The sequence below is a fragment of the Gambusia affinis genome, linkage group LG23, assembly GCF_019740435.1.
Source record: "Gambusia affinis linkage group LG23, SWU_Gaff_1.0, whole genome shotgun sequence".
In the NCBI taxonomy this organism is placed as follows: Eukaryota; Metazoa; Chordata; class Actinopteri; order Cyprinodontiformes; family Poeciliidae; genus Gambusia; species Gambusia affinis.
The window spans coordinates 13,051,399-13,074,441 of record NC_057890.1 but is presented as its reverse complement, the minus strand read 5'-3'; the positions used below and the strand labels follow the sequence as shown (position 1 = coordinate 13,074,441).

The 23,043-nt window shown below is 39.0% G+C and overlaps 1 protein-coding gene across 1 annotated transcript; it reads right to left on the bottom strand.

Annotated features, from left to right (window-relative positions):
• Positions 1–1,373: 1,373 nt before the first annotated feature.
• Positions 1,374–22,178, bottom strand: dcn (decorin). The gene is made up of 8 exons (XM_044107710.1): positions 21,809–22,178; positions 12,692–12,918; positions 8,569–8,681; positions 6,849–7,062; positions 6,509–6,622; positions 4,930–5,023; positions 4,463–4,601; positions 1,374–2,827 (listed from the first exon to the last, which is right to left on the bottom strand). The coding sequence occupies exons 2-8, from the start codon at positions 12,897–12,899 to the stop codon at positions 2,627–2,629; spliced, it is 1,083 nt and encodes a 360-aa protein (XP_043963645.1). The 5' UTR covers positions 12,900–12,918; positions 21,809–22,178; the 3' UTR covers positions 1,374–2,626.
• Positions 22,179–23,043: the final 865 nt, after the last annotated feature.

The window sequence follows — 23,043 nt, the reverse complement described above, 5'->3', positions numbered from 1 at the left end:
TTCGTACTTTTGTGGTAAGCCAACAAAGACAAGTAATTGAATGAGAAATAAAAATTGTGGTTTTGTGCTATGGCTGCACTGTGGACCACAATTTGATGTTGGATAAGAAAAATGGCACTACGAGGCACTAAATCATCTATACGACACATTAGTCTTCAAAATGTGCTTTTTTACTTCAAATCACAACTAGTAAATGTCATATGGACCAAATTTATTTTTGCTTAGTGTAAATATTCATACTAAAGTATCTTAAATGGCTGGAGGATAATAAATCTGCAGTGGAGCATGAAATGGTTCTTGTGCAAACATATATATTTAAAAATTTCAGAGAGCTAATCTATGATAGCGTAACTTTAACTTTATGTCTTCCACCCGTCTGATTTTACTCATTTTGTGCTGTAATGTCGAGGTAAATTTATTTATTTTGTGAAAAGTTAAGGCTTAAAGCGCTGAGGTGTTAAATCAAATGTGTTGTTCTGCACGTTTGCTCTCAGTCTGGGTGATCTCCCCTGGGAAAGCTGGTTTCCTCCCGCAAACCAAAGGCACGGCGGACTGAACACTCTATGCTGAAAGTGTTTGCTGTCTGTATGTATGTATTTATATTTAGATGCATACAATATCCAGAGAGTTCCCAGAGTGTTGGGAACTTTTTAAACATGGATGGAAATACATTTTATTATCATGCAGTACATAGTAATGTTGGTGCAGCCACTCAAAGCACTCTTTTAATTAAAACCAATACAAAAGGAAACTTAAAGTCCCAGGAATAACTGCAGCTTCGTTCACATCTCATTGTGCAGCACATGGAGAACTGACTCCGTTGTGGAAGTGTTTGGAGGAAGAATCTGACCCATATTTACTCTGACAGGACGACAGTTTCTGTGGTGTGAAGACACATCTGTAGGGCGACTTATTGTTTCCAGATGGCCAGAAACCAGCCCTTTGTTCAAAGGAAGGATGTGATAGAGTAGGTTGGACAACTTTGAAGTTCCCATCGGGGTGAAATATGTCGAAAGCTGAACTTCAATTTAGTTTATTTATATATCTCTGGTCAGACCCCCTTTTTCTGAATAGAAATATCTGTTTGGGTGGCTTGTTAGGTAACATTTTGACTTAATCTGGGCTTGTATTTATATTTTTGCAAGCCAGTGTAGGTTAGTGAAAATCAGTAGTTATATAAAGAATTACATATATGTTAAATGCTGATTAACCAACCGATAATCAATTGAATGCAAACTACTTACCAACAAGTCAGTAGTTTACCCAATGAACATCTTTCGTGCTATTATGTGTCTTGTCTTGTGTGCTTGTTAGTCAGTTTTTCCAGCCAATTCCCACATTAATACTGACGAAAATTCAGAAAATTTCAAACATAAACAGAAATGCTACATTTTTATTAGTACTTTTATTTTGTTTAGGACACCTTAGCTGGAGCCCCCACCCCGGGAAAAAAAAAGAGAAACACCTTTCCTGCTGATATATTAAGTCTGAGCTAAGGTAAGTGCCTTGTGCCTTTAAGCATTGAGAGGTTTTTATACAACATTTATATACAGCGTCTATACATACAACATTCACACCAACGTGGGCGCTTTGGACGCACCCTCCAATTTTTCATGACGGTTGAAGAGAGAAAGGACAAGTAGGAAAAAAAAGAAAAAGGAAATAGGGAAACACATAAGCGCATTAACAAATGACTTCAAAAGCACTTGGTTCAAGTCGAAAGGTAAAAATTAAGAGCATGCATATAATCTTTGGAAGTGACATCATCTCTTCAAGACATATATTGTTTATTCTAACTTTCGGAAGCCATTTTCAACTCGTGTTGAGGAAAACGCTGGGGAGAGAAACAGAAGATGGAATATGATGAACATGTAAAAACTACACTGCTGTAAGCAAAAGAAATCACAATGTAGAACAAGACACGGTTGCTTTTATCTCTATTTTTAAGTAAATACAAGACAAATGGAGAGCTGAGTTCTGTGCAGTTTGTTGATGTTACACTCTGGAAGCCATTCATATTACACAGGCATTAGCTAGTACATACCAAATAATAATAATAAAAAAAAATCAGCTGTTATTGGTCGTTTAAAACACAGGTTGCTCTTGCTGCCTGCTCTGCAGGCCAGCTGTATAATGAATAGAGGAAGACAAAGGTGAACTGAGTGGGATTTGTGACATCGCTCCCCCAGAGCGAGGCGTCTTTTTGGTCTGGGTTCGTCTCTGTGTTGAACCACTGAATTAATTAACATTTGCAAATTAATGCGCTGAAACACATATGCAAAAAAAAACGTAAAATCAAAGAAATGAATTGCTTAACTAGTTCCATGAATGATATGTTGTGTGTGAGTCCCACCGAGATGTGCGAGTGTTTACTATGAGCCGTGTGTATGACCGCTCCACAAACCTTGAAGCTAAATATTGAGAGAGGAATGTTGTGTTTAAGGTCCATGTCTGCTAGAGCTTTGGAAAGCAGAGTGTAGATTAATACGTCATAATTTGTACGCTGGCAGTGGTGGAAAGGAGAAGTGGTGGGAGTCAGTGTTGTGGGGTTATGGTCTAACACACACTTGCAAAACGTTCACGCTCTCATCTATAAACACATTCTTGCTCGCGGAGGAGCTCGGCTCTACTTCTTCCTGTAGTTTCCGAGCTGAATAGCAGAGCGGTCGAAGACGCAGCGGAAGGTGATTGGCTGAACTTCCCAGTAGGGTACCGGGTTGCTGAACAGGCTGATACCCGAGTACATGGCCTTCTTGGTGTTGAAGCCAGGGGGGCAGAAGTCCTCCGTTCCCACAGCGCCAATCTTGTTGGCGTGGAGGTAGACCACCTGGAGACAGGATTGAAATAATTACAATATGTGGTTAGTAAATGAGACGGGCACAGCTATAATTTAGGTTTCTGAAGAAAAGGTAAATAAAAGTGATGATATGTCTCTAGATGAATTGCTCAGATAAGTCAAACATTCAGAATCCTTCGCGTATGCTGCTCATTCATCACTAGGCTGTCAGTAGGAGTAGAGATTACAAAACCACAAATCTATACAGAGACGTTGCTTTGGTAACATATATATATATATATATATATATATATATATATATATATATATATATATATATATATATATATATATATATATATATATATATATATATATATATATATATATATATATATATATATATATATATATATATATATATATATATATATATATATATAAGGATCACTTCGGTGCATCAATCGCACATCGATTGGCACATTTAACATAAATAAGATGCACTGCACTGAAGTGCACTGAGAAAAGATTGATAACTATATTCCTACCTTGAATAGTTTTTTATCAGAAACGTTTAGGATTTTCAATAGAACAAAAAGCAACAAGCTTAACAACATTCTCTTAGGAAAGTGTGAATAGTCATTATCCCATAATATTGCATTTTATCCTACTGAACCAGGACTTTTACATTTTGAGTTATTTGAAATTGCTAAAGTCATCTGAATTTGTTAGTCTTTCAGCGCTCTGACGATTTACTCATGTTTCAATCTCTCTATGATACAACATCCCTTGTATATTGGAGGTTTACCCTGTTTAAGCCTCAGACATTTTCTTTGGTGTGTTACTGATTGTTGAGTTAAGAGTAAACATGCTGTTTTCAAAAGAGCTGGTAGAGGCTTTTGAGAAGATGGCATCACAGCTTATTGAAGTTCGGTGAGGAATATAACGAGATCTCAAAAGAATTTAAAATAAAACCTTTGACCTTAAGGAACAAAGTCTTCATATAAAGAAGTTTAGAAACCAGTGTCATCATGTCCAAGTTTGGTCATCCAAGCAGATCCACCCTGAATGCAGACTGCAAGATGCTAAAACATGTCTCTAAAGATCATAACATGTCATCAAAGTAATTCCAGTTTTAATATAGGTGCATAATCAGAAAATGTAACTTTCAGGGTCCATAAGAAAAACACAAATCCAGAATAAAGTTTGCCAGAGAGCATGTAGACAAAAAACAGGACTTCAGGAGAAGCAGTTTTAGCCAAATGAATCTTAGTTTGTCTTATTTGGAAACCAGAACAGAAGACATGTTTAGCATTAACCAAAAACAACATTATTGGGAAAGAACCTCATAAAAACAAAGCCTCCATGTGAATCATGGAGCTGGAAGTATCATGGTTTGTTGGATCAGTGTGTGGCCAGATATCTATTGGAAAATTCCCTTAGACATCTGCTGTGTATTAGAGCGCACCTGACAAATAAATCAGCTCAGTTTCCAAACGTAAAACAAGAATTGAATATCTAATTGTTTCTTTGTTTCTTTTTTTTTTTTATTTCTTCATTTATTCTTGACTGCAAATGGAGAATATTAGTTTCAGAAACTCTTCTCGGAGCAATTTACGTGATGACGCCGGGATTAGCAACATGTTGGCATTCGAGACTACCTATAATTCTGGAGCCATTGTGTACCTGGATGTATTTATGGTCAGGCAGGCCAGGAGGAACGCTGGTCAGAGCGTTGTTATCCAAGTGCAGCTCTCTCAGATGTGGCATGTTAGCTAGGCTGCCGTTTTCCACAGTGCTGATCTCATTGTAGCTCAGGCCGAGCCTGCAAGGAAAATAAGCGCAGGAATGAGTCACGTCTTTAAGAACCAAAGACAAACGAGCACAACTGCCACGATTTGAAAAACGGAGCGATACTGTAAAAGTTTTTATACAATAAAGGAAGATAAAGCCACTGTAGGGAAATGAGCATAAAGGTTTTTCATCGTACACATGCTGCTTTCAATCATCTTTCACTGGAGTGATTTACGAATGTTTAGAGGCAAACAAAGCTGTGAGCATTTATGCTTCTGAAAATGTTTACTGTTGGCATCAATGCTGGTTTACAGCAAGGCAGCAAGCAAAGCTGGAAAGAGAAGTAGCATTTTTATTACTTGGCCAGATTCTTCAGGCCTTTCAGGGAGCTGGATGTCACCTTGGTGATCTTGTTTGCATCCAAGTGAAGCTCAGACAGAGAGCTAGGAAGACCTGCAAACCCAAATGAGACAGGATTACCATCAAGTCCGAGCTGAGGAACGCCACGAAATAATTTCAACTCACTCATCAAAGCAAAATGTTCTGGGTTTTTAAATCGAATCCCTTTTCACAGACTCTTTTCAGAGGGTAAACAGCTAAACTTGTAATTTTTGTGGTTTTGAGCAGAAGAATTTAATTCTAAACTCTTGGAAAATACTTTATGTTAATTTGTGACTCTACAGCGAATAAATCAACTGCGAATGCATCGCCAAGAGCTGAAAGAGAAGCTAAGCCGCACATATTTGTGCTCCTCAGCTCAGAACTGGTTGATTGTAATTCTTCACAGCTGAATTAAACTTTAAGTACCGAAGCAAAGATGAAATGTGTCGTTCTGAAGTACAAGATAAGCTCAGTCCACTGACGGATGACAGACAAATTCAGTTGTTAGCAGATAGTTTTAGACACAGATTCAAAATGAAAAACCCAAATTTTTAAAAAAATCTTCAACTTGTCAGTCCTTGAAGACCATCGGTGCCTGGCCACAGATGTCATCAGTTCACAACAACACAAATTAACTAGTTTTTAATCTGCTTTTACTTTTTCTGAATTTTATTTTAAAGTTTCTGGTAAAGCTTGTAATGATCATGATAAAATATGTAGGTTTCTGGTTCTGATCAGAACCTACTCTTATTGTTAGACAACAATAAGCTCGCTTGAAACATGTAATTCTCAAAAATCAGAGTCAAAATATTCCTTTTTCACAGTCTATAAAAAGATTTCAAGAAATGTGCATTTCAATCAAAACTGAACAATTATTTCTACCAAGTCTTCTGTTAAAATAATAATACATTTGTGAGGATTTGAGTTTTCTTTGTGTTTCTTTTAGGTTTCTGTGTTTATTGGGTCTCCTGTTGTCCTGTCTACCCCTTGATTGTTCCCAGCTGTGTCTCGTTCCCTGATTACCCTCTCTGTATTTAATCCCACCAGTTTTCCTTGTTCCTTGTTGGGTCCTTGTCTAATCTGTCTTGCTGTCTGGCCTTGTCTTGTCTGCCGTCTGTTATTCAGTTGTACCAGTTGCTACCAGTAGTGAGCATTAGCCTTTCGCTCATCTGTGCTGCCTGGATTTTTGACTTTGAATTATTGTGCTTTTGCAATTTATTTCATCATTAAATAACCATCATTCACTCCAACCTGGCGTCTGCCTCACCACCTCTGCTAACTGCACATCGTGACAATATTTTGTTTCATCATCATGTCAGTCATCTTTTTCACATCCAGAAATATCTTGACAAGTTAATTTTGTTCAAATGGGAAGAAAAGTGTAGCAGTCCCTGCAGAGATCGTGTTTATCAGCATATAATCTGGGGAGTTGAGATCTGATAAAGATACAAAAGATGATCCACATCTTTTGCAACTACAATCACCAATCTAATTGTTAACTTCAATGCATTTGACTTTAATTCTTGCTTGCGGCAAACTGTGGAAACGAATCCTTACCTTTAGGAATCTCTGTGATGTTAGTGTCTGCAATGCGGATGTAGGAGACCCTCTTCAGGTCAGCGAAGGCACCAGCTTCAACTCCTGCGCTCTTCAGAGGGTTGGACCCAAGTTCTAAAAAAACCCCCAAAATAAATAATTAGTTGGGTATGGAAGTTTGCTTCTTCCAAGAATGTTCAAAAGATTCAAACCAAAATTGTTTTGAGCATTCAAGCAGTGCAGAAAACCGCAACATGGTGAAGATTTGCAAGAAAATCAAAGGATACGTCTATGTCTACCATAATCACATTTAAGTATTCCAAGTTAGGTGGATTTAAAATATTTTTCTTCGGTCTCATACCCATCACGATGACCTGGGACATCCCCTGGAAGGAGGCCTTTTTGATCTTGGTGATCTGATTCTCGTGGATGCGAAGCTCCTGCAGGCTCTTGGGCATGTTGGCCGGCATCTCCTTCAGCATGTTCTTGGACAGGTAGAGCCGCTGCAGCTTGGTCAGAGGGCTGAACGCTTTAGGGTGGATGGTGGTGATCTTGTTGTTCACGAGGAAGAGAGCCTATATGGAAAAATACCAGAGAAATCATAAACATCTTCCTGCTGCCAAGTCCAGGAAACCACGACCTCCACAGAAATTTGGCTTCCAAAGTAGAATAAATGAGAACGTTATATCCCTGGGATTACATTAAGAGATTCTTTAACACGTTCTCATAAATTTCTAAAAATATTGCAAACCGCACTCCATGATATATATATATATATATATTTGACATATGAGTTATGCCTAAAGCTTTTCTCCTGGCAAAGAGAGAGGATGTAGTGTTAGGTGTCTGGGTCTTTCTGGTTAAGGGAAAAGAAACATTATAGTGGAGCAGCTTCTGCTCTCCGACTGAGGAATTTACAATAAATGTGGCAGGTGCAAGAGTTAGAAGGTGTAACACCACTACACCACAGAATAAATCAATTATTTTCACCTGGGAATTTTAGTAGTATTAGTGTAGATATATAAGTGATGTAGCTGACTTAAAATGAAGTAATAAGATTATTTATATAGCTCCTTTCAATATATATGTAGGCCAGAAAGTACTTCAAAATCGACAGTAAAATGAGAGATTAATCAAAATCAAATAAAAAAAATCAGGATTTTACTAGCTTTTCAGAAAACGCTCTGTCTTCTCCTTCTCCTGTTGTAAGCTGACACCTGCTCATGCAGAGCTCCTAAAAATCTTAAAGTATATTCTAAGGAGAAACGGGAGTCCATGTTGTTGCTTCAGCAGCCGAGCCTACCTTGGACAGAAGCTTGGCAGCTGCAGTCTAGACAATCTACTGTTCAAATCACTAGTGATCCAATTCAAGACTTGAATTTCACTCTTATGTAAAGTATTTGAGGGCTGCACAGTGGCGCAGTTGGTAGCACTGTTGCCTTGCAGCAAGAAGGTTCTGGGTTTGATTCCTAACCTAGGGTCTTTCTGCATGGAGTTTGCATGTTCTCCCTGTGCATGGTGGGTTTTCTCTCGGTTCTCCTGCTTCCTCCCACAGTCCAAAAACATGACTGTCAGGTTAATTGGTCTCTAAATTCTCCCTAGGTGTGTGTGTGTGTGTGAATGGTTGTTTGTCCTCCCTGTCTCTGTGTTGCCCTGCGACAGATTGTGGGCAGGGTGAACCTCGCCTCTCGCCCGGATCGTTAGCTGGAGATGAGCACCAGCACCTCCCAACCCCATTAGGGGACCAGGGTGTCAGAAGAAGGATGGATGTAAAGTATTTGACCTTATTTTGGGAACATCATTTATACCTCATTTTTCCAGGCCCTTTTTGTGGTGACTTTACTCCTAAATTACAGCAGCTTGGTTTTATCACACTGCATGCAGCAAGTCTGTTACGTTTTTTTCTCCACATATTTTTGTATTTTGTCTTTGACGTTTTCAGATCTGTGTTGATAAGCAATTATGTCTAGTATTGGTCTTTCCTGTTCGAGTTCTTCTAATTTGTACAACAGCAATATTACTGGGAATAACACCAATTATTTAGACATGAAAAATAATAAATACATGGCAACGGTAATTACGTGTAATCCTTTCAGGTGCTTGAAATCGCTCTCTTTGATCTCGGTGATCTTGTTGTTCTGCAGGTCCAGCAAAGTGGCATCATCAGGAATGTCAGCAGGAACTTCCTTTAGACCTGATGGTGAAATTCACAAGAGAAACAGCTAAGGTGGATGTTCTGCTGACGTCCTCTAACAGACAGAGCTAGGTTAGTACAAAGTGTAAAGTTAAACAAATTTTATGAACGATAAATAAAAGTTGATTGAGGTAAAATCGTATGGAGCATGTAAAAAAACTCCAAAAAAATAAATTGACTGCTGTCTGAAAAGCAGAGAGCATTTAAGTAAATGTTTATCTGTCTAAATACATAATGAGATCTTGATCTGTGTAGATAGACAGAAAAAGGAAATTATAGAAAACTTTATTAATCCCATTTGGGATTTTCCCTCACGGAAATTGTTATCAAGAGGAGGAAGCTTTAGTTTCAGATCCAACTCCCTGAAAACCTGAGATGTTTCAGATATATATATATATATATATATATATATATATATATATATATATATATATATATATATATATATATATATATATATATATCTTTTCTTGTGTGTAACTTTGAATTGCCCTGTGTATGAATGGCACTGTACTAACATTTGCCTTGTTTAAACTCTAAAGAGATGCTTGACTGCTGTTTATTCTCACATGAATATTTATCTCAATGAAAGTAAAAAAAATAAATCCCGGAATGTTGCTTTATAGTCCTTAAAGTTTTCAAAACAGTGGCTTTCCTGGACGACTAAGCAACTATTTTTTGTGCTCGGAGGCACATATGGTGGAAATCGACCCTAAAACAAATTTCCTTTGGAGTAAATAAGCAACTGCATACCTGGACAGCAAAGTCACACAAAACTGTTTTACTTGGCATTCGGTTACAGAAAATCCCATCTGTTTTGAAAGTCCTATAGTCTGGTGAGGTGGACAGTTTAAAAAAACAAAACAAAAAAAACTTCACAAAGACAGGAGATACGTCTCAGTGCACACACAACAACTCAAAATAGAGAGTTTTTATTTAAAACAAAGAGACATTTAATAAACTATTTAACAAAGAATGACTCTCCTTGAGTTTCTGGTCTACCTAACCTTTGGCCCAAAAACCTGTGATGACTGCAGACAAACATCACTTCTTGCAAGCTGTTTTTTTTCCTCTGTCAGCTTTTCCAACTGAAAATGGTTTGTGAATGATCCACAAACCATCACAGCTGTTTGCGGTCGCTGCCTCATTTACTTTGAGAAAAGTCAGACTGGCTCATCCTTCTGCATACATCCACAAACCCTGAGAAATATGCTGAAATAAATTGATCACTGTACTGTACATTATTTTTGGCTCACTTATAAGACATGAAAACACGCTTTTTAGGTATTTATTAACAAATTACATAACATTAAGATAGTATATATTACACATTATATGACAATATACCAAATGTGCACTCAGAAAGCACAACAAAAATCAGAATATTAAGCACATTTTTCTCAAAGGTTTCCTTTCCAGTAGATTGATCAGTGATTGGGCAACATGGATTGATTATCATCAAACACTTTCAATTTTGAATGTTTCTCCTTCCAGCAAATGATGAAATTAAACCAAACTAGTCTTACGTATAAAAACAACCTCCTCTTGTTAAGTAAAGTGACTCTGATTACACAGATTTTAGATTATTTGCTATTCACCAGCCACAACCAGAGGTGAGTTTTTTCAAAAAAATCACCTAAATAGAGAAATAGTCTGACAACACAAAGCTGAACAATCTCAAAAAGTAAGACATTATGACTCAATCTAATGAAAAAATAGCAAGAAGTGAGAAACAGTTTTAAATATCAGTAAAGGAAAAGTTATAAAGTTATTTCTAAGACTTTGGGACACAGATAACAGTGACAGCTATTGAAACCACAGAAATGTGATGAACCTGCCCAGGAGTGGCTAACCTATCAAAACTACTCCAATTGATCCAGAAGGTCACAAAAGACACCAGGACAACATCAAAACCACCGTAGGCCTCGGCTTGCTTGCTTAGTTAAACCATTTTATAAAGCAATAAAAATAGAAACTGGGAAAATATGCCTTCCACATCCAACATGCCTCCCAAAAAGACATCTTAAAAGATTGAGGTGTGAAAACTATCCAGTTTGGTTCCATTAAAAGTACTGCAGAAAGAAGAGCAGAGACGTCAGTATGGCTTGTGCTTGTATGAGTTTGAACACTGATGCTTATTCCTGCTCATGTTTGAGCCGCAGAGTGTGTGTGTGCGCGTGTGTGTATGCCAGCAGGTCTGGGAAGCAGATGTGGGTTCAGTGACAGCAGAGCTTATGCAGCAGTCAAGGACCCAGACAAAGGGCGACATCTTTGGGGGTACAAAGCCAAACGGAAATGACCATTATTCACTTAAACTGTCTTTATCGTTAACATTTGACACATCAACTCTTCTGAAGTAAATACAGTTGCCTTATAATTTGCATTCTGATTGATCCTCTGGATCCAAAGCATCTCCTTTCTGTCTGCTGCTGTTTTATTTCACTCTCACAGAATCCCCAGTTGGTCCGTTTCCCTTCCCCCTAATCTTTTCTCTTCAAGAACAAGCCTCTCCCTTTCCAAACATCCCCCCCCAAAAAAAGAAAAAAAAAATCTAATCCTACTGCCTGTCTTTCCTTTTTTATGTAATAGGTGCTATTTCTATGACAGTGTCTGCAGGGATGACTCAAACTGCTGTATACTCTATACATCAGATTAAGCAAACATCAAGCACAATGACTGAAAAAACTGTTTAGATTACGCATAAGTAAAAAGAGGTCACCAAGTAATTGTAAAGTAAGCATTTTGCTGAGAAACACATCCTGGATTGTTTTAGGGGTTGCTCAGGACTTTCCAAAGTTGAGAGAAAGCTTTAATCTTCCCCAATGTTTAAGAAAACTAATTTCTCAGAAAGAGCAGATCATGCATTTGTTACAGGAAGTGAAGCAAGACTCAAAGCATCTGTGAGCGATTAACATATCAACACATGGCCTCATGTTCTCTGGAGAACTTTGCAGTAATGTGTAACACAATACACCCGTCGAATGACCGAGCCGGGTTTAGGTGGGTGGGTCGGTGACTTACTCTCCTTTTAAAGCATAGCTCAGCTTGGTTTGATTTCAGTAAAACTACTGCAGCTGCCCATCTGACCTCAAGGCCTGGTACAATAAACTGGGCGTAGTACTCTGAAATCTGGGCCAAAGAATCAAATGGAAGACTGCAAGGAGAAAATGGATGTGGAGGCACTTGATGTGACTTCACTACTTCACTGCATTTATATTTTTTTGGAATCCCAAAGGTGGCATCTCCATCAACATGTAGGGTTGATAATCTAACAAATGAGTTGCTATAATGAGGCTGGAGGAGTGCTTAGTGAATGTTAATTTCATTGGATTATATAAATTAAGCCTGACTGTTTTGACAGTGGTGCACGATGCTTTGAAATTACAAGTTTGCACTGCAGAAACTGTGCCAACTGAAAGTCGTTGCACAACTTTATTGTGGTCATCGTAAACATATCCTTACAAAAACTGAGGCAGGAACTCTTATTTGATTATGATTTTGAGTTTGGATAGATTCCAAAGGAAAGAAAACCTTCAGGAGATGTTTTTACTTCTTAATGTATCTCAGGCATTTATTGGTGTTTCCATTTGCTATTTTTTATGTTTAGGCATTAAAATACTTAATAAAAAGCTTAGGTAGAGATATTAATTTAGGCAAATTTCTACATTGTCCCCTCATCTAAACCCCACCTTGTACTGTAGGCAGGATCTGCAGTTGGATGACATTATTAATGCCTATCAACATATAATTGATACTCCTGATTTGCAAATAACTCTGAGAGGTGGCTTTCATTTAAGGTTTTCATTTATTTTGAGTTCCAGAGGTCTTGAAACTTTTGTAAACTATGTAGCAAAGGTAGTCAGAACTGAATAATTGCAACGTTCCTACTAGATCAGGACGTGGTGCAGTCTAGATTCACTCTGAAAAGGACATTTTTTAAATAGAAAAATTAAAAAATGAGTTGCACTTTTCTTTCATGCAAGCAACCATTTGGGTTTGTGCTGCTTTACCAAGGTCAGAGCACTGGATCACACGAAGGTGACACTGGCATCTGAATGGGCACTTCGGTCCTGCAGGGCCATTAGGGGGGATGGGCCCGATTGGATCAACCCCCGATCCAGCGTCGTCCTCCATCATAAAGTCTAGGAAGCCGGTTTGATGGAATGGCAGAGCCCAGCAGGCAGTGACCAGAAGCAGGGAGAGGCAGGCGGTCCGCATGGTGCTGCTCGCAGGGAGCCTGCAAAAGTCACATTGGAAAGTATTAGTTCCAAAACTAGATCTGTTCTTCAAATACCACTTCTGGTGCAGCGTTACTCAGAAACCCCCACCCCCCCCAAAATATTGTGACTGCTGAGGGTTTTAATTACAATTAAGGTTTTAAAGGACAAATGTTCAGTTTTTGGTGGAAGGCAAAAAGTTTTGCTCGGTTTGATTTGCCTTAGGAGTCTAAACTTGAATCTGGGATTTACGTCACAGGCGAGTTGATTGCATTATAGATGCCTGAAAACAGGTGGAATATGCTGGTTGTGATGCTGCTACTGTTTGCATGAAAGGCGTTTGGAGGCAGTACGAATGGCAGTGTTTGGGTTAATATGCATTGTCCACCAATATGCCAAACCCCCCCCCCAAAAAACCCCAAACAGCTATGTTTTGAGGTAAATGTGCCTGAGTATTTCCATTTTACTTTATAGTTACATTATGTACAAAAAGAAAAATTCTTCATTAGGCAGTATTACATTCTCATTGGATTAAAAATACTGAGAAATCATTTCATGGCTTTGTGTAATTTAGTAAAGAATCTTGAAAAAATAAATATAATACTTTATTTTGTAAAAGAAAACAAAAATTTTCATGCTCAAAAAATAACATTGACAATTAGTTTTATAATATTGTTAACTGTAATATTAATCTTTTATTGCTTTATTTCAGTGCAAAAACTTGACAAGTGGAATTCCAGTGTTCATCCTGCTCTTTATTGTACAAGAACTTGAAATTAACTGGTTAGTTAGTTGTATTGTTTGCTTGGCTAGCTAGCCTGCAGGCTTAAAAACAGTAGTTCAAAAATAACATTAGTGTACTGAGTGATGTTTGGGGCTCTTTTGGTGTCCACAACATGGCATTTTGTGGTTTTTTTTGTAAATGGAAATGATTCCAAAAAAGCCAAATTTGCTTTTCTTTTAAGCTAGAGAAAAGTGTAGCAGTCTTCTTTCAGCCAGCTGTCCAACAGTGTGCATTGCTTTAAGTGGAAAATGCTTCATATTTTAAACAAAAAATCATTTGTCTACTTTTAGTTTGGCTGTTTTAGTCAGCAATTTCTGTTAGTAATCCATTTATCTCTTAATTATTACTGACCTTTGGTGCTTTCTGATGGTTTGAGTGCTTTTCAGACTGTTTAACATTTTTTTATGAAATGGAAAAATCCATAAAAGTAGTTATTCCTAACTGATGATACACTCTGTAGGGATTTCCCTTCATTCTCCCTCCATAAACTGTTTATCTATTCCTTTTTCTAGACTAAGCACTCATTTTGACACCACCAAAAGTGGTTAAACAATGACTGAATGCATCTGACGAAAAAGAAAAAAAGGAAAAAAAATCCCCATATCTATAAATTATTCATTTTCTTTGCTCACTTTTTGTCCATTTATGACTAGCCAATCTTCTTCTAAAGATGATGAGTACACCACTGGCTACTGCCACATCTGCATTAACTTTTACAGAAACACGCAGGGAATGCATTGCAGGAAGCTGCATAGCTACAACTGTAGACCACTGTTCCATGTTTTCTCCTGCTTGAACGTAATAAATCACAGAGATTGAGTGTCTGCCAAGCATTTTCTATTAGTAGTGGGTGTCAACAGCATCAGGGAGTTTCTATTTACTATGGAAGCAGAAATCAGTGGGAGCGTCACGCGTCCTTGTCAATTTCTAAGTTTCAACATGACTTAGATGACACATGTGGACGTTGTCTTAAAATCAGACACACACCAGACATCTGTACAAACTTCCCGACCTTTTTCCACAGACACCCACACCCACGTACAGTCGAGTCGCTCTCGTTTTTGTTTTTTTTTTACAAAGCATTGAATCACAATCCAAAAAAAAAAAGGAAAAGAAAACTCTGGTAAGAATCCAAAAGCTGTTCCATCCGACGCGGTGCCACAATAATTGAAGGGCTGGTTTAAGCCGCAGCTCCAGCGGACCTTGACCCAAACATCATGATCGGGATGGGGAAACCTGCCCAAGACCAGCATTTGGCCACAGCCTAAAAGCAACTCTCAGCCCATTTAAATGATCTGTAATGATGATGGGCTGTGCCTTTGATTTTTTTTATTTATTTATTTATTTTTGTCTTGTGACTGTGTCCTATCTTGATAAAGCTCATGTTTTGTTTTTTTTTAATCATTTTGCAACATACCCTATATATAATAAATTTTGCTGTGAAAAAGTGTCTTCTTTCTTACACATTTCATCTGTTTTTCTTTGTGTCACATTAAAATGCATTGGTGCAAATTTTTGTAACATAAATTTAACCCAAACAAAACAAAAAATTTAGTTTTCAAATGATGATTTAGTTTATCCAAGGAACAAGCTACACAACTGGCTCTGTTTGATAAAGTAGTAAATGTGCCTAATCATTACCTGTACCACTCTTGGCAGCAGTAGCTCCCATTAAGAGTTTATTATACCTGTTAATGAGTTTCTTACATCACTGTGGATGAATTCTGGCCCACTATGAAGAATTGTTTAAATTCAACCACATTGAAAGGTTTTCCGACATGAAAAGTCCAAATGTGCTTAGCTTTAAGGGCTTTATCTACAAACAGTGTGCCAACTGTGCACAAGAGCCCAAAAATCAAGAAGAGGATGTCAATAAAATTTAAAAGTGATCAATGGCAGCCATCCCAGTACCTCTGGCAACGTGGAGTTTTCATTCATAAGAGTTGAGGTCAAACGGAGAAGAAAATCTTCAGAGGAACAACAGAAACCAACAAGAGATGCAAGTTAAAATCTTTACAGTGTTTGATGTCTGTGTGAGATGGAAATAGCTGACCATCATAAATGCAGGTTAGGGTTACGTCAGGTCAAGGAATGAGAGCTGAGAGAGACGCTCTGACCCAATAGTAATTATAGTCTCTGTCCACAGAAGCCAGTACTTTATCAAACTGTACGGCTCCAGTATGTTGAGGATTGAAATCACATCCATCCAAGTGTTTTGTCTCCCGTTTTGAGCATATGACGTGTTAAGACATCTTTTACACGTTCAGTCTGAATCTGGAATTATGCGTGTCAGTGTTTTACTTCAGGGGAAAGTTTTCCAAGCAGTTGGAAACATTGCATTCTCCGGCTCCAGTCTAAGCACAGACCAGATCCAGGCGAAGGATTAATTCAAATGTCTGACAGGCTGACTAAGCTTGGCGATGTTCGCTTTTTATGCTTTTGAAAAAGCTGACAGTTCAGTCCAACCAAAACTTTGTAAGGAGACTTTGAGAGCAGTGGCTCTCCATCTTGAGATGTTTATAGCCTTCCCAGGACAAACGGAGCTTGTAGATTCTTTTACTGGATATTTTGTCTGAGTCACCTGATTGGTACCAGGCACAAATCTTTCACAGAAAAAAAGCATCGTTTCTACCAGCTTGTGTTAAACTGATTGGACTTTCAATGTTGTATAAAACTGTGCTGACGAAAGCCACCATGTCAGTCTTGTCATCTAGCTATTAAAATCATAAAATACTAACATCTGGCCTGTTCTGTGAGGAGAAACGCTCTGTACCAATTCTACTTGATAAAAGCACCAGTACTCTGAGAATAACATTAATTTAACTGCTGTATTAATGGACCATAGCTCCTTGCTTTGACTGTTGGCTACGAGCACATAAACAGATGCATACAAACATGTTTATTGGTGCTCCATTTCAAATGTTCTTCCATTTGTCTTGCCATCAAGCAGTCAAACATTTTCTGCAAACAATTCTGCAAATAGGCAAGAAAATGTGTTGTTAGCATTAATAGTTTCCTTTCTTGCAAAAAAACCTGGAAACTGGAGCTTTGTTGTACCTCATAACTAGGTGATGATTGTTTTTGAAAAATTTAACCACAATGTGGAATCTCAGCTTCAAAAGGTTGGGTCATTGGGATCCCTTATATATATATATATATATATTCTCTGTTTGGTGCAATTTCACATCTTTTCAGAATGAAAGATATGAGCCAAAATGCAACTCTCGGATCATGAGGTACAACCGGGAACAGAGTCATCTGGGTCAGGGTGGAGCAACTGTACTTCCACATTGTTAGGCCGTAAATGAGGCAGTTCAGGCATCTGATCAAGAAGTTTTATGGGTGCCTCGCTTCGACAGTTTTCCAAATTCCACTTGGAGAAAATCCAGAAGCAGACCCCGAACACATAAGGACTTTATATCCCTTGTGGCCCGGAAATTCCCTGGAAAAATCCAGAATGGACTGTGGAATATCACTATGGAGAGAGATTGACGTGTTACGTCTACGACCCAGTCATGAAACGGTGCAGAACAACAGATTGATGATGCACAAGTTTAGAAAATAAAACCTCGAGAATAGCTTTGCAAAAATGTCCATTCAAAGAGTTTAAAAAAAGATTAAGATTCCAAACATAGCTTAAATCCATGGCTTTCCAAGCTTTCTCAGCTGGATTAAGTTGGGATGAATGTAAGGAGACAATACTCGAGACAACCTGCTGTAGCCCAGGCAGGAGTTTCTTCGTTACCATTCGAGTCACACACATCCACTAAACTGGGAAGATGGCCAAAACTTTCCTTTTTCCTCTCTGTTTATGCACACACACTTAAAATCCTGGCAAAGGGTGGACTAGTGTGCTCAGACTAAAGCAAAGTCGAAACAAAATGCTGGAGCGCTACTTCAGAAAACCTCCAGTTTCTGTTTCTGATATAAAAATACAGCTGTACATGCTAATGCTTTTAAGACTTAAAATACAATTTTAGTTTCTATTTTTCCCTGTCTGTGTGTCATTTTTAAGAAGGACATGGCATCTAAACATCCACCTCCCACTAATAGGGGGAAACCGTAAAAGAAAAATCACCATCCTCCCCTAATTCAAAGCTGTTGCTCATTGTGAACCAACTGGTTGCATAACAGTTTGACTAGTTTTTTCTGCTTTTCTCTTTTTTAAGATGTTAAGAACCGCAATGCAAATCTAAGAAAATCTATCCTGCAAGTAGATCCAAATCACTTTTTTCACAGTTCAGCATATTTGCCTATTCTGAGATTTTTTTAAGGATACCAAATACCTGTGTGTGGTGCACTGTGATATTTTTTGTTTTATGTACTCTCAGTAAGCTATAGAGCTGCAAATGTAACAGCTACTATAAAAAGAGCATGGCTTATTTTCCTATTTAGCTACTGAAACCATATAAGAGTCATTTTTATTTGATCTATTTGTTGAATATAGATTTCTTCCAACAGATCTGATGTTTTTCACTGCAGACCATGTGGTTCAAATTGAGAGAGAGGCTGTGTTCTCTGTAAGTGTTCAATGAAAACGGAGCAGAGGGCAGCTGAAACGATCCTCTTTAAGTTTTATGATGTTCAAGGCAAAGCTCTACATTTATGAAGATGAAGGAAAGGATTTTCCTGGAGGTTATCTTTGCTCATTACCAAAAGGAATGGCACTGAAATATGTAAGAAGAATAAAAACAGAGGTGGGACCATGCCAGTGCCAGGCGTTTTAGCCAATGAAAACACATTCAGCAGGAGCAAAATGGGAGTCAAATATATATTAACACATGAAAAATCCATATTGCTAAGACAATATTAGGGTTTTCAACCTAGCTAATCCATGTTGGAGCTTCATATTGAGACTGTCTTTTTGACAAAATACCTATTACTGTCAAAAATACCAAGCGGCATCATAAACATCCTTCATAAGTGAGTTACAACTTAATTCCAAGTCTTTTAACCTTTGCCATGGTTTGTGGATATAGCAGACCAAAACATGTTTTTTGTTTTTAGAGAATCTTACTTCTAAAAAAAATAAATAAATAAAGAAAGAAAGAAAACTGGTTTTGATTGTTGAGTTCTTGAAGATCAGTTCTATATTTGGAGTAGTACTTTCATTTACTGGAAATGTTCCTCCATTGTCTTTGAACGTCATACAATCAGTTGATTATTTCAAAAGTCACAAAAGACCATTACATGCTCATTTAGCGTGTAAACAGAGGACAAATTGGTGAATAACACAGCTGTGAAACTATCTTAGTCCAAATAACATTTTACAGTTATAAACAAATTGCTAGTCTTTCTCTCTTAGCTGCAACGGATCATTCATTAGTTTTATGACTTGTCAGGAAATAGGGGTGGAGGGTGACATTTCCTCTGATGGCAGCCACCTTGTCTGCTCTCCCTTCTTCTCATTTTCCTTGTATCTCCCATCTATCCCTCTCTCCACACTCTCCTGTCTCTTACTTCTAGCGTTACTAATGATTCCCAGATAGGAAGCACCGTGACCTTTGCATGAGAGAGGAAGGTATTTACCCTTTATTTCTTTGCTACTTTCGCTCCTATGTTGTTGGAACCTTTACTTGAAATGTTCAGACTAAGAAAACCAATGAGAAACCAAACTGAGTGAACATAAAAATCCAACAGTGATAGTCAAAAAACCGCACGAAACATACTTAAACTTTGTGCATTGCCTCCCTGTTTCCTCCACCTCCCCCAAGGCCTGGGTTTGCGTCTGCAAAGCGGCTGTCAGCAATTTATCACTGTAAGGTATTTACTAGGCCACAGGACATTTAAAACATGGGAAGGTCTTTAAGTCTGTCAGCAAATGAATGCGAGTTTCCCTCCCGCGTGGTTGCCCAAACACATCATTTCGACCGTCGTCTGAGGAGTCAGAGGTCAGCGGTGTTGAAATGTTTCTCCAACGCCTGAGGATTTTCTGTTCTGTCCAGTTCAGCTTATTTGTACCAGCACCAATTCACAGCCAAATGAATCTCAAAATGCTTTATGCAGCCAGGTGAAGAAAGGAAGTCAGACCGGTGAATTCCTGCAGAAATCATTTGTGTAGACCAGGGGTGGACAATCCTGGTCCTCCAGGGCCGGTGTCTTGCAACTCTTAGATGTCTCCTTGGTCCAAGAGCGGAATCTCCTCCTAAGTGCAGTCAGGTTTTCCAGAGTCCTGCTAATGACCTAATTATTTGACTCAGGTGTGTTGAAGTAGAGCTCTATCTAAAAGTTGCAGGAGACCGGCCCTCGAGGCCAGGAGTTGCCCACCCGTGGTGTAGACCGGCTTTAATTCAGGTATGTACAATCCAGTTTAACCACAATTAAAATGCAAAACAGTTAGATTCAGTTTGTCTTAACAATGACAGCAGTTCCTAATCCTGAGCCAGCAGTTTCCTATAAAACTGTGCATAGAGATGGCCAAAAAACATCCCCAGAAGCTTCTTGGGAAGTCAGGATATCAGCCGGATCTTTAATGGCTGCTTTCAATGTTCTCTCCCCTAAAACACCCGGCCAATGAACCTCACAGTCACTGTGATTCCTTCAACTGGAAGATCTTTATGGGGCTTTCCGAACATGCCTGTGAGACAGCCAGTGGTTAAGCCACATTTCAGCTGTTTTGTGTGAAAAACCGTCACCCAACCATCATACCTCAAACTCATTATCAGTCTGCTCTGCACAGACGTGGAACAGCCTTCTCTCCCTTTTCTTCCCCTTTGCATCTCTTCCTCCCATTCTGTGCTCGCTGCTACTCCCTTTTAAGTTTTCCTTCTTCTTTTCTGACCCCTTTGGTCATGGAGAGAGGCTCAAACGTGGAACTTTATGCCGTTCCAATGAGCAAAGTGGGGCAGGGAGAGTGAGAGTTCCTGGCTACTGTCCATTTGATCCCAATTGTTCTCTTACTCTGCTTGACCTGGAAAAATAAAGTCCAGATGGAAAAAATGCTGCCTGTGTGTGCAAGATTCTGGGCCTTGCCTCATCCAGCACTTCCATTTGCTCATTGCTTTGAGTTTATTCTCGTACTTTGCGCCTGCCTTTCTTTTGCTGTAGCTTTTATTTAACTCACAGTGCCATTTTTGATTCCACTTTGCCTCTCAGTTTCACTTTATTCACTACAGCTCAACCACATTAGTTTCTTCCCTTTCTGCGCAGAAAAAAGATGTAATGAGTTAGCAGAGAGTTGTGCAGAGGCTTGCCGGGAAGCATTCAGATGTCTCTTTGATGGAAGAAGCTGTACCATTACAGGATTAATGGCACTTTGTGAGTTGCCAGATAAAAAAAAAAGAAAAAAAAAGGAAGACTCTTTCTTCATTTCCTCTTTTAAGTCTTTTACTTTTACGTTGCCCCCACACCCCGATCCTTCAGGGCAATTTTTTTTAGGTTCCTGCTGAGAAGAAACAGGCACTTCTTAGCAGAAAGATAAGAGATTGGAATTTACATAATCTGGCTGAAATCTAAAGTGTTTGACCAATCAGGGAATCTCTCTTTTTTTCCCCATATAAAACCTTGACCAGTTATGGTGGCAGTTAAAGAACACAATGAAACAATCAAAGATGCCCCCCCCCCCTTTCCCTGCATTTGTCTTTATGATTCTCCAAAGGAAAAGATGATCCAGCAATATTTCATCTCAGATGTTAACCTGGAATCAATCAAGTTGAAAACCAATACTTTCCAAAGAAAACAACAAGCTCACTCTGTAAACCCCAAACATTATATGGGCCTCTTTATGCTTTAAAGGAAACCGAGGGGCCAGAAGAATTCGAAGCTGGGTACCAGCCTGATCGGACCCACCACACCCCCTTTCCTGCAGCCGCTTCTCTTTTCTTGACTCTTTTTGTCCTGTATGCAGATTGAACTGATTAAGGAATCTCCTCACATAGTCATGAGTGCTGTGAGAACAGGACTTGGCAACATATCTGGAATATTACAGCACGAGAGCGGACGAAAGGGAGGAAGGAACGATGTAATGCTTATAAAAGATGAACAGACTCACTTAATCTCGAGACCTTTCACAAAACACCGCAACTATCTCCAGAGAATGATCTACTGCATTGAAACAAAACCCAAAGCTGTCATCTTATCTACGGCAGATTTTCCAGTTTTCCCAGCCACTGACGAGTAAAACCTACCTGTTCTCAGTGGAAGCCAGGCAAGAAGAGTAGAAGCCGGTGAGATGAGCTTGACTTCCAAAATCCTGTCAAGTGGGCGGATGAGAGTACGAAGTGGCTGACGGGGCCTGTGGGGTTGTTTGAATCGGAGAGCGTGCAGCCAAAATCAAGCAGGTGTGCTCTCTCACAACAGGGGGAGGAGAGACGAACGGCGAGGAGGGAGAAGAGAGCGAGCGGGACGGGAGGGGAGGGGAGAGGAGAGAGACAGAAGGAGGGTGGGATCCGACCAACAAGCTCCTCTCAGGACCCAGACAATTGGTGGAGAACTTCCCCTCCGCTCCTGCTGTTCGGAGCCAAAAACAGCTGGAAGTGGAGAGGAGAGGAGGGGAAAAAAAAGGGCTGCGGGAGTGAGGAGGAGACAGGGAGAGGGAGGAAGGAACGTAAGAAAGTAGGAAGGAAGGCAGGAGTGGAAGAAAAAGAGACAGAGAGCTGGAGTTTAGGACTTTAAGCAGCCACCCTTAGAGTGACATCTGGTAATGATAGGCCATGAGGAGCTCTGCAGACGGTGCTGCACACAAACTCCACTTCTGCTTTCAGGACATCTCATTCATTCACATGCAACCCCAGAGAAAAAGTACAACTTCTGTAGTTGTGGCATGGAGTCCAATTTATTCAGCCACACTTTGTCCGGCTGAATAAACTGGAATCAATGCCTCCCTTTAGCACATTAAATCACAGTCTGCAGTTCTTGATGAACTTAGTTTAGGTTGCTTCATTTGTGAACTACATGTGGGAAGTAGAAGACTCATTTTGAAAGGTTTCTTTTTTTCAGACACATCTTTACACAAGGCCAGTCAGTACTGAACACTTACGGAAACTCCTGAATGAAGTCATGGGGAAGATTTGTTAGTTTTAAAGTCCAACAGTTGAATCAGTTTATATTTTTAACCACCAAGTCAAATGGTGTGTCTCTTTCAGTATTACATACTTGTTGGTTTATTTATTATTTACCTTTTTAGTCACACCAGGAGCGGTGTTTTTCCTTATCAAAATGTTTTGTGTTTCTATCCTCCGCTTGTTAAATCACAACAACTCCTAGAAAAGCAGAGAGCATATATTTGGAAGTACAGAATAAAGTCAGACTGTTTTACTGTTTATTTTGTGAGATAAGAATTATTTTTGAAAGCCCCTGACATTTCTCACATTTTTCAAATAAGTACCACATAAACACTGTGTATGAAGACACTCCCACTGTC